General features: G+C 49.7%; 1 protein-coding gene across 1 annotated transcript; it reads right to left on the bottom strand.

Moving 5' to 3' along the window:
* Positions 1–577: 577 nt before the first annotated feature.
* On the bottom strand, positions 578–5,608 carry LOC139254928 (zinc finger protein 239-like). The gene is made up of 2 exons (XM_070873852.1): positions 5,177–5,608; positions 578–610 (listed from the first exon to the last, which is right to left on the bottom strand). The coding sequence occupies exons 1-2, from the start codon at positions 5,606–5,608 to the stop codon at positions 578–580; spliced, it is 465 nt and encodes a 154-aa protein (XP_070729953.1).
* Positions 5,609–9,799: the final 4,191 nt, after the last annotated feature.

Raw genomic sequence — 9,799 nt, 5'->3', positions numbered from 1 at the left:
TGGCAGCAGCCACGATGCTTTCATCCTGCGCCAGACCGATGTGCCCGGCATGTTTGCTGTTCCAAACTAAGATTGCGGCTAGCTCCTTGGAGACAAGGGCTACCCACTGTGCACTTGGCTGCTGACTCCCCTTCACAACCCCAGGACTGATACGCAGCAAACTTAGAGTGACTCTCATTCAGCCACCAGGTGCTTAATTGAGCAATGCATCGGGATCCTTAAACAGAGGTACCGATGCCTGGATCGCTCTGCTGGAGTGTTGCAGTACTCGCCTAAGTGGGTCTCCCTATTCGTGGTCATCTACTGCATGCTTCACAACCTGGCAATCATGAGGGCACAACCATTGGAGGACGAGCCGCCAGTACCACCTGAGGAGGAGGGGTAGGGGAACGATGCGCAGGAGGAGGAGGCACAGGAGGAGGAGCAGTATGCGGGCCGGGGCCATGCAGGAGGCGGCGTCGCCATCCAAACCCTGCAAGGGAAGTGCTAAACCATCTCATTGTTGCTCATTTCCAATGAGTTCATGGCCAAATCCTCCTTCATCTATGTATCTCCATGGCCGTCCCAATAAGCCCTTTCACACGTTGTTGCCCACAGTGAAATGAGAGACCTGCACAGATATTGAAACACAAAATAAAGATATATTACACAAGTAACAATGATGCAAAAAAACATACACATAATCATTTATCACCCTTGTGCATTTCCTTCTAACACCTCTTACACATACCTATTCTGGAACTATTCCGCAATGTCTCCCCTGTGGCTGCATCATGGCTCTGGGAAGGCTGCTGTGTTTCAGGTTTCAGGTGCAGAACATAAGAACATAAGCGCATTTGGAAAGCAGTGACAGGATCGGTCCAAGTCAGCATGGATTTATGAAAGGAAAATCATGCTTGACAAATCTTCTGGAATTTTTTGAGGATGTAACTAGTCGAGTGGACAAGGCAGAACCGGTGGATATGGTGTATTTGGACTTTCAAAAGGCTTTTGACAAGGTCCCACACTAGAGATTGGTGTGCAAAATCAAAGCACATGGTATTGGGGGTAATGTACTGACGTGGATAGAGAACTGGTTGGCAGACAAGAAGCAGAGAGTCGGGATTAACGGGTCCTTTTCAGAATGGCAGGCAGTGACGAGTGGAGTGCCGCAGGGCTCAGTGCTGGGACCCCAGCTCTTTACTATATACATTAATGATTTAGATGAAGGAATTGAGTATAGTATCTCCAGGTTTGCAGATGACACTAAACTGGGTGGTGGTGTGAGCGGTGAGGGGGACGCTAGGAGGCTGCAGGGTGACTTGGACAGGTTAGGTGAGTGAGCAAATGCATGGCAGATGCAGTATAATGTGGATAAATGTGAGGTTATCCACTTTGGGGGCAAAAATGCGAAGACAGAATCTTATCTGAATGGCGGCAGATAAGGAAAAGGGGAGGTGCAACGAGACCTGGGTGTCATGGTTCATCAGTCATTGAAAGTTGGCATACAGGTACAGCATGCGGTGAAGGCGGCAAATGGTATGTTGGCCTTCATAGCTAGGGGATTTGAGTATAGGAGCAGGGAGGTCTTACTGCAGTTGTAGAGGGCCTTGGTGAGGCCTCACCTGGAAGGACATTCTTTCTACTGAGGGAGTGCAGCAAAGGTTCACCAGACTGATTCCTGTGATGGCAGGACTGACATATGAGGAGGGTCTCGATCAACTGGGCCTTTATACATTGGAGTTTGGAAGGATGAGTGGGGATCTCATAGAAACATAAGATTCTGATGGGACGGGACAGGTTAGATGCGGGTAGAATGTTCCCGATGTTGGAGAAGTCCAGAACCAGGGAACACAGTCTTAGGATAAGGGGTAGGCCATTTAGGACTGAGATGAGGAGAAACCTCTTCACTCAGAGTTGTTAACCTATGAAATTCCCTGCCGCAGAGAGTTGTTAATGCCAGTTCATTGGATATATTCAAGAGGGAGTTAGATATGGCCCTTACGGCTAAAGGGATCAAGGGGTATGGAGAGAAAGCAGGAAAGGGGTACTGAGGGAATGATCAGCCATGATCTTATTGAATGGTGGTACAGGCTCGAAGTGCCGAATGGCCTACTCCTGCATCTATTTTCTCTGTTTCTATTTTCTATGTTTCGTTACATCCTCAAAGAACTCCAGCAAATTTGTCAAACATGACTTCACCTTCATAAATCTATGCTGACTCTGCCTGACCGAATTTTGCTTTTCCAAATGTCCTGCTCATGCTTCTTTAATAATGGACGGCAACATTTTCCCAACCACAGATGTTAGGCTAACTGGTCTATAGTTTCCTGCTTTTTGTCTGCCTCCTTTTTTAAATAGGGGCATTACATTTGCAGTTTTCCAATCTGCTGGGACCTCCCCAGAATCCAGGAAATTTTGGTAAATTACAACCAATGCATCCACTATCCCTGCTGCTACTTCTCTTAAGACCCTCGGATGCAAGCCATCAGGTCCAGGGGATTTATCTGCCTTTAGTCCCATTATCTTACTGAGTACCACCTCCTTAGTGATTGTGATAAGTTCCTCCCCCCCTATAGCCCCTTGACTATCCACTGTTGGGATATTGTCAGTGTCCTCTACCGTAAAGACTGATACAAAATATTTGTTCAGAGTTTCTGTCATCTCCATGTTCCCCATTACTAATTCCCTGGTCACGTCCTCTAAGGGACCAACGTTTTTACTTGAGCCACCCTTTTCCTTTTTATATACCTATAGAAACTCTTGCTATCTGTTTTTATATTTTGTGCTAGTTTACTTTCATAATCTATCTTTCCTGTCTTAATCATTTTTTTTAGTCATTCTTTGCTGGCTTTTAAAAGCTTCCCAGTCTTCTGTCCTCCCACTAGTTTTGGCCACTTTTTATGCCCTTGTTTTTAATTGGAAACCGTCCTTTATTTCTTTCGTCAGCCATGGAAGGCTATCTTTTCTCTTACACCCTTTCCTCTTCACTGGAATATATTTTGAGAGTTGTGAAAAATCTTCTTCAATGTACACCACTGTTCATCAACCGTCCTACACTTTAATTTATTTTCCCAGTCCACTCTGCCCTCATACCTTCATAGTCTCCTTTATTTAAGCTTAGTACGCTGGTTAGAGATCCAACTTTCTTACCCTCCATCTGGATTTGAAATTCAACCAGGCTATGATCACTCATTCTGAGGGGATCCTTTACTAGGAGATTGTTCATTAATCCTACCTCGCTACACAGGACCAGATCTAAGATAACCTTCCCCCGGTTGGTTCCGTTACATACTGCTCAAGGAACCCGTCCTTTACACATTCTATGAACTCCTCCTCAAGGCTAGCCTGAACAATTTGATTTGTCCTATCAATATGGAGGTTAAAATCACCCATGATTATTGCTGTTCCCTTTTTACAAGCCCCCACTATTTCCTGGTTTATGCTCCGACCAACAGAGTTGCTACTGTTAGGGGGCCTATAGACTACACCCACCAGTGACATTTTCCCCTTATTGTTCCTTATCTCCACCCAAACTGTTTCAACACCCTTATCATTTGCAGTGATTCCATCCTTTATCAATAGAGCTACCGCATTCCTTTTCCTTTCTGTCTGTCTTTCCGGATTGTCAAGTACCCCTGAATATTTAATTCCCAGTACTGGTCACCTTGCAACCACGTCTCTGTAATGGCTATCAGATCATACCCATTTGTCTCAATTTGTGCCGTCAACTCATCTATTTTGTTACAAATGCTATGTGCATTTAGACAAGGAACCTTTAAGTTTGTTTTTTTACCCTTTTTTTCTGCTTGTTTCCTCGCTCCTTCAAACTCACTTTCTTTATTTTTGCTTTCTAATTCCAGCTTTACTCCCCTCCCTACTGAATCTATTATCAGGTTCCCATTCCCTACCAAGCTAGTTTAAACCCTGCCCAACAGCACTAGCAACCCCCCGCCCCCGTGAGGATATTGGTCCCGGCTCTGTTGCGGTGCAACCCATCCGGCTTGTACAGGTCCCACCTCCCCCAGAAGCGGTCCCAATGCCTCAGAAAACTAAAGCCCTCCCGCCTGCACCATCTCGCTAGCCACGTATTCATCTGCTCTATCCTCCTATTTCTCTACTCACTAGCTCATGGCACTGGGAGTAATCTGGAGATTACTATCTTTGAGATCCTGCTTTTTAATCTCTCTCCTAGCTCCCTAAACTCTGCCTGCAGGACATCATCCCTCTTCCTACCTATGTCATTGGTACCGATGTGGACCACAATCTCTGGCTCTTCACCCTCTCCCCCCAGAATGCCCTGCAGCTGCTCAGTGACAACCTTGACCCTGGCACCAGGGAGGCAACATACCATCCTGGAGTCACGTCTGCGGCCATAGAAACGCCTGTCTGCTCCCCTGACTATTGAGTCCCCTACCATTATAGCTCTTCCATTCTTCTTCCTCCCTCCCTGTGCAACTGAGCCACCCGTGGTGCTGGGGACTTAGCTCTAGCTGCACTCCCCACCGGTACTTAGAACAGTATAGTAGTATAGTATTAGGCAGTCCCTCAAATCGAGGATGACCCGCTTCCACACCAAAAAGGGTGAGTTCACAGGTGTTTCAATGAGGGAACTGACATTCTAGGTCCCGAACTACATTTTGAACGGTGGAAGATGCCTGTGCATGGATTCTTTAAACGTGGGGTGGCCGTTACACACCAGCCACCACACGGGCTTGACAGAGCTAGGTCTTGATCCAGTGGCAAGGGTTAACCAAGACGACTGGGGATCAAGCTCTGCTACACGGACCTAGGACACACACACGCTTCCGTAGATCGCATTGTGGGCTGGTCCTTACTGCCCCTGGGACCTTGCCTCTCCTGGGCCCCGATCACAACGCTCCTGGGCCCCAATCCTCATTGCTCCTCCACCTCGATCAAAAATGGAGCAGTCAGAAACAGGACATCAATTAGTCTCCTCTTATCTTAGAGACATCAAATATCAACACTGTTATTTGAAATATCAAAATATTAAATTCCCGGCTAGTTGAAGGGTTATTAACATCAGCAGAAACAAACGGCAACTAACAGAATGAACACAGTTCATTAGGATGTGAATAACCGCAGCAATAACAGCAGAATCCAAACCCTGCAGTCACTTGTGAACTCGCTGGTGTCTCAGCAGTTTTGGTGGCTGAGTGAATCCCTTCCCACACACTGAGCAGGTGAACGATCTCTCTCTAGTGTGAACTCGCTGGTGTGTCAGCAGTTTGGGTGTCTGAGCAAAACCCTTCCCACACACTGAGCAGGTGATCGGTCTCTCCCCAGTATGAACTCGCTGGTGTGTCAGCAGGTTGGGTGTCTGAGCAAAACCCTTCCCACACACTGAGCAGGTGATCGGTCTCTCCCCAATATGAACTCGCTGGTGTGTCAGCAGGTTGGGTGTCTGAGCAAAACCCATCCCACACACTGAGCAGGTGATCGGTCTCTCCCCAGTATGAACTCGCTGGTGTGTCAGCAGGTTGGGTGTCTGAGCAAAACTCATCCCACACACTGAGCAGGTGATCAGTCTCTCCCCAGTATGAATTCGCGGTGCATCAGCAGGTTGGATGAGGCCGTTGGTGCAGCTGGAGACACCTCCTGCACACATGATCGCCCCAGCTGCGCGAAGCACCTGGAACTTCCCATATGCCACAGGATGTGCAATCCATGGGACTGAGCTGCCCTGCCATTCCTCTAGTTACACTTGCAACTATCGAGTAGAACTAAATTCTAAACCTTAGCACAAGACACCCAGCTGCTACTCAGCAAACAGCCGATTTAATTAACTAGCTCTCCTTAGATAATAAAGATCACATATCCTACCTACAATAATAACAAAGGTTTCCTACTGAAAAGAAAAATAAAAATACTCACCAATCCACCAGCCAATCACCTACCCGCTTGGCTGTGACATCATACTTCGATTTTTATTTTTTTTTACATTTTGTACCTACGCCAGCTGGCTCCTCCCACTCCCACAGCTCCTCCGACTCTCGGGCCCTTTTACCTGGGCCTGGCTCCTCCCACTCCCGCTGCTGTGGCTCCTCCGACTCTCGGGCCCTTTTACCTGGGCCTGGCTCCTCCCACTCCCATGGCTCCTCCGACTCTCGGGCCCTTTTACCTGGGCCTGGCTCCTCCCACACCCACGGCTCCTCCGACTCTCGGGCCCTTTTACCTGGGCCTGGCTCCTCCCACTCCCGCTGCTGTGGCTCCTCTGATTCTCGGGCCCTTTTATCTGAGCCTGGCTCCTCCCACTCCCGCTGCTGTGGCTCCTCTGATTCTCGGACCCTTTTATCTGAGCCTGGCTCCTCCAGATGTCCTTCTAGGTTGCCCTCGACCAGCTCTGGCCATGGAAGGGCTGACTGCAGACTGGGCAGCATCCTCTTCAGTGCGTTCAGTCAGGATTGGCTGGGGCGATTCCATGCTTGGCAGCAATGGCGGAGTGGCAGGTCTCGGCTCAGGACTGCTGTGATCCTGAGAGACCACATCAGGATCCTGGTCCAAGGAGCCTGCGCCACTCCCCCGGGACAGCACCGAACCATCCCCACCAATCTGCTGGAGCACAGGTCGTTGGGATGGCGTGACACCGGAAGGTCCCCGTGGACTGTAGTGGACACAGCCGTGATTGAAACAGTCAGATCTCACGTGACTTTCAGCTGAGACTGCATGAGAGCAGACACAGTCTCGATGCTACCAGTGATGACAGCAGTAAGACGCTCCGTGGCCTGTAGCTGAGAGTGCATGAGAGCATTCTGCGCTTCCAGGGCAGCGGCCATTCTCTCCAATACAGCACTGAGATGTTGGTTCCCTTGCGCCTGTGCTGTAATGGCAGCTGCCACATCGCCCACGACATGCCTCATCACATCTGGATTCACACAGTCACTCTGGAAGTCCACCATCATTTGCACACTGGCAATGATGGGCTCCATGGTGTGCACAGAGCTGTTCACAATGCAGAAGGCGGATTCCTCCACACTCCTAACCACTTGCGACAAGCTCTCGGGCAATCATGCCGTTGCCCCCAACATTTGGGAATGCAAGGCCTCCACCTTTCTTTCATAAGCCCCAACATCGAGGGGCTCGTTGGAGCCCTCTGCAGCAGAACACGCGTGCGGACTCACCCTGGCTTTGGCTCTCAGTGGCATCAAGGGTGTCATCCTGGGCTTTCGCTCACACTCGGGGTCTCATCTGCAATCATAAATGGCACAAGGGATCCCGTGAGGGTGAGGTAGGGCATTGCAGCATGCAGCCTGCAACAATCGTATACAAAGACATGGTAGACGCTGGCACTTTCAGGGAGAGATGGCATTAAAGAAAGGCCTTCACTTACCGATGCTGCCCCCAGCGGGCCCACTAGCCTCTGCACCCTTTCTTCAAGATGAGTGAGCTGTTGCATATCTGGCTCGCCCCCACCAGTCCTCTGTTGCTCTATACGGTTGTGAGATACCTTCACCTGTAAATCAAATAAGGCTTGTTGAGTAGCAGTGTCATGAGGCCGCGGCAATGAATGCACAAGTGTGGGGCCATTACATGCAGGTGTAACTCTGACATGAAAGGGAGCCTCCATTGCGGGAACGCACACACACATATATATTACAGGCCGCAGCAAACAAATGGTGCTTCAGTAACGATTGGAAATAAGAGAAGGTGAAGGAGAGGCTCACAGGCGGAAATTGAGGAGGTGGGGGAACATGTACTCACTGTCATCAGGTGAATTATGTCGTTGAGCCTTTTGCGGCTTTGGGTCGTGGTGCGGTCATGAATGGAGGTCCCCAAGACCTCCACAGTGATCTCTCTCCAGGCATTAAGGAACACAGCGCGAGTCGGTCTGCCTGTGTCAGGGTAAAGAACGCACCTCCTTCCCTCCATAGCCTCAATGAAGGTGCCCAGTTCCGCATCAGAAAATCTGCTGGCCCTCCTTGCTCCTCCTGGATTCGCCATGCCTTCGCATCAAACTGAGTCAGTGCTCAGGGCCTAGTTGCAAATCCTGCCCTTTAAAAAGGCCAGGGAGCAGCTGGCCCATTAGCAGTAAAATCGGCGCCAGCTGAATTTTGCAGCCCAGTCGGTCACTCCGCACACATACTGCTGCAAACTGCTGATTCCCACCACCAATACCGTTCCGCTTCTTTTTTCCAGCAAAAATGCTGAATTTCCCTCTAATGGCCGTTGCATCCATTACAGCAGTAATGAACGACAAAAAGCAGTAGATGCGCTTCGTTTCGCTCCGACCTGTTCGATCTGTATATTCCTTGTAATGCAGGGTGGGGGTTGGTTATTACTCACGAGCTGCATCCTACGTGAATGGTGCCCGACTGAGCTCTCCTTAGCTCCATCCTGTGCGATTCCTCCCCCGATAATGGTATAGAGTGGTATGCCTAAACGAAAAGACATGCCTGCTCCTGAGGACTCCGCACTATGAGTTCGGGTGGAAGGAGGGCAAAATTCTTCTGGTGGGCTGACCCTTTAAGTGCCAGGGCTTTGTAGAGAACAATGCAAAAGAAAACACATTCTGAAAGAATTTTGAAGCGGCAGCAATCACTGCATAAAGTTTCCAGACTCTTCAAACTCACTGGGGCCGAAATTGCCCACTGCCGGAAACGCGGTGCATCTATCCTGTTTCAGGTGTTTTCACTGCCGCAATGGATGGGGTGGCCTCTTGATCAAAATTACGCTCTTTGGCTTTTTTTTTCCGAGGGGCCCGGAAGTCAGTCATAATGGTGGCGGACATGTGGCAGAGAGCGGAAGTTCGCACACCAGAGGGTCGGATGTGGGGGGTGGGTGGTCTGTCCACCGCTGTCACTCATCAGCGTAGCGCTGATGACATCATCACGCTGACACGTCACCACGTCTCTCCCCTTCATTTAAAGGGGAGGGCCACTGCGAACTCTGCATTTATTTTAGTTAGGTCCAGTGGGCCATCAGGGAGGGTTTTGGCTGGGTCAGCGGCCTGGCACCCAAGAGAGGGTGCCAGGATGCCAGTTGGCGGCCCAGCCAAACCCGGGGCGATAATTGTTGGCCCAACCTGGCAGTCGGCTGACAAGCCAAAATAAGATGGTGGACACGGCAGTGCGCCTTCCCCTTTAATTGCGGCCACACCACCATTTTACAAACAGTGCAAGGGCAGGACAAGCTGCCGGTGGCACCGAGTGCCGGCAGCAACATTCTCTCTGCGGAATTTCCCGTTTAGGGGGAGAACATCGGCAGTGCATACTCTAATGATGCACTCAGGACGGATCGGCAGCAGCGCGGTGGAAGTGGGGGGAGCGGATCACCGCCGGGATACCGCAGGAGGGCAATTTTCAAAATGGCGTCCATACCACAAAAAATCGCTGCCTATTCCACTCTGCAGTATGGCCGCTGATTACAGGCGGTAACAGGCCTTATGGAAAGGGGCAATTTCAGCCCCACAGTCTAACTTACCCAGAGTACATTAGCAGGATTAAACCGGGAAACTTGCAGCCGAACTGGGTCTCAGTCTGACATATATAAATGAAGCCAGTGTGGACTCGGCAGACAGAAGGCGGGAAGTCTTAAAAAGTGCGAGGAAACTCAGGGGAGGCATTTTAAAGGTGCAGAAGTGGTGGAACAGATTCCACCCAGGCATCCTTCCTTAAAAAAAAACATACTTCACTGTTTACACAACATGACTGCAACGTAAACTGCAAGAAAACTCTCCCCTTTTCATCATCATCCTAGGCAGTCCCTCGAAATCGAGGAAGACTGGTTTCCATTCTAAAAATGAGTTCTCAGGTGACTGTACATCCAATACGGGAATTACAGTCTCTGTCACAGGTGGGAC

Source organism: Pristiophorus japonicus, chromosome 3, assembly GCF_044704955.1.
Source record: "Pristiophorus japonicus isolate sPriJap1 chromosome 3, sPriJap1.hap1, whole genome shotgun sequence".
Classification (NCBI taxonomy): Eukaryota; Metazoa; Chordata; class Chondrichthyes; family Pristiophoridae; genus Pristiophorus; species Pristiophorus japonicus.
The sequence above is the reverse complement of the archived record's forward strand: the minus strand, read 5'-3'. Positions and strand labels throughout refer to the sequence as shown.

What these genes read in the sequence shown, in the direction of transcription:
- LOC139254928 (XM_070873852.1), bottom strand. Translation starts at nt 5,608, where the DNA reads ATGTGTGCAGGAGGTGTCTCCAGCTGCACCAACGGCCTCATCCAACCT. An exon ending in AGAGATCGTTCACCTGCTCA is followed by an intron (nt 611 to 5,176) that starts GTGTGTGGGAAG and finishes ATATCTGTGCAG; the next exon opens with GTCTCTCATTTCACTGTGGG.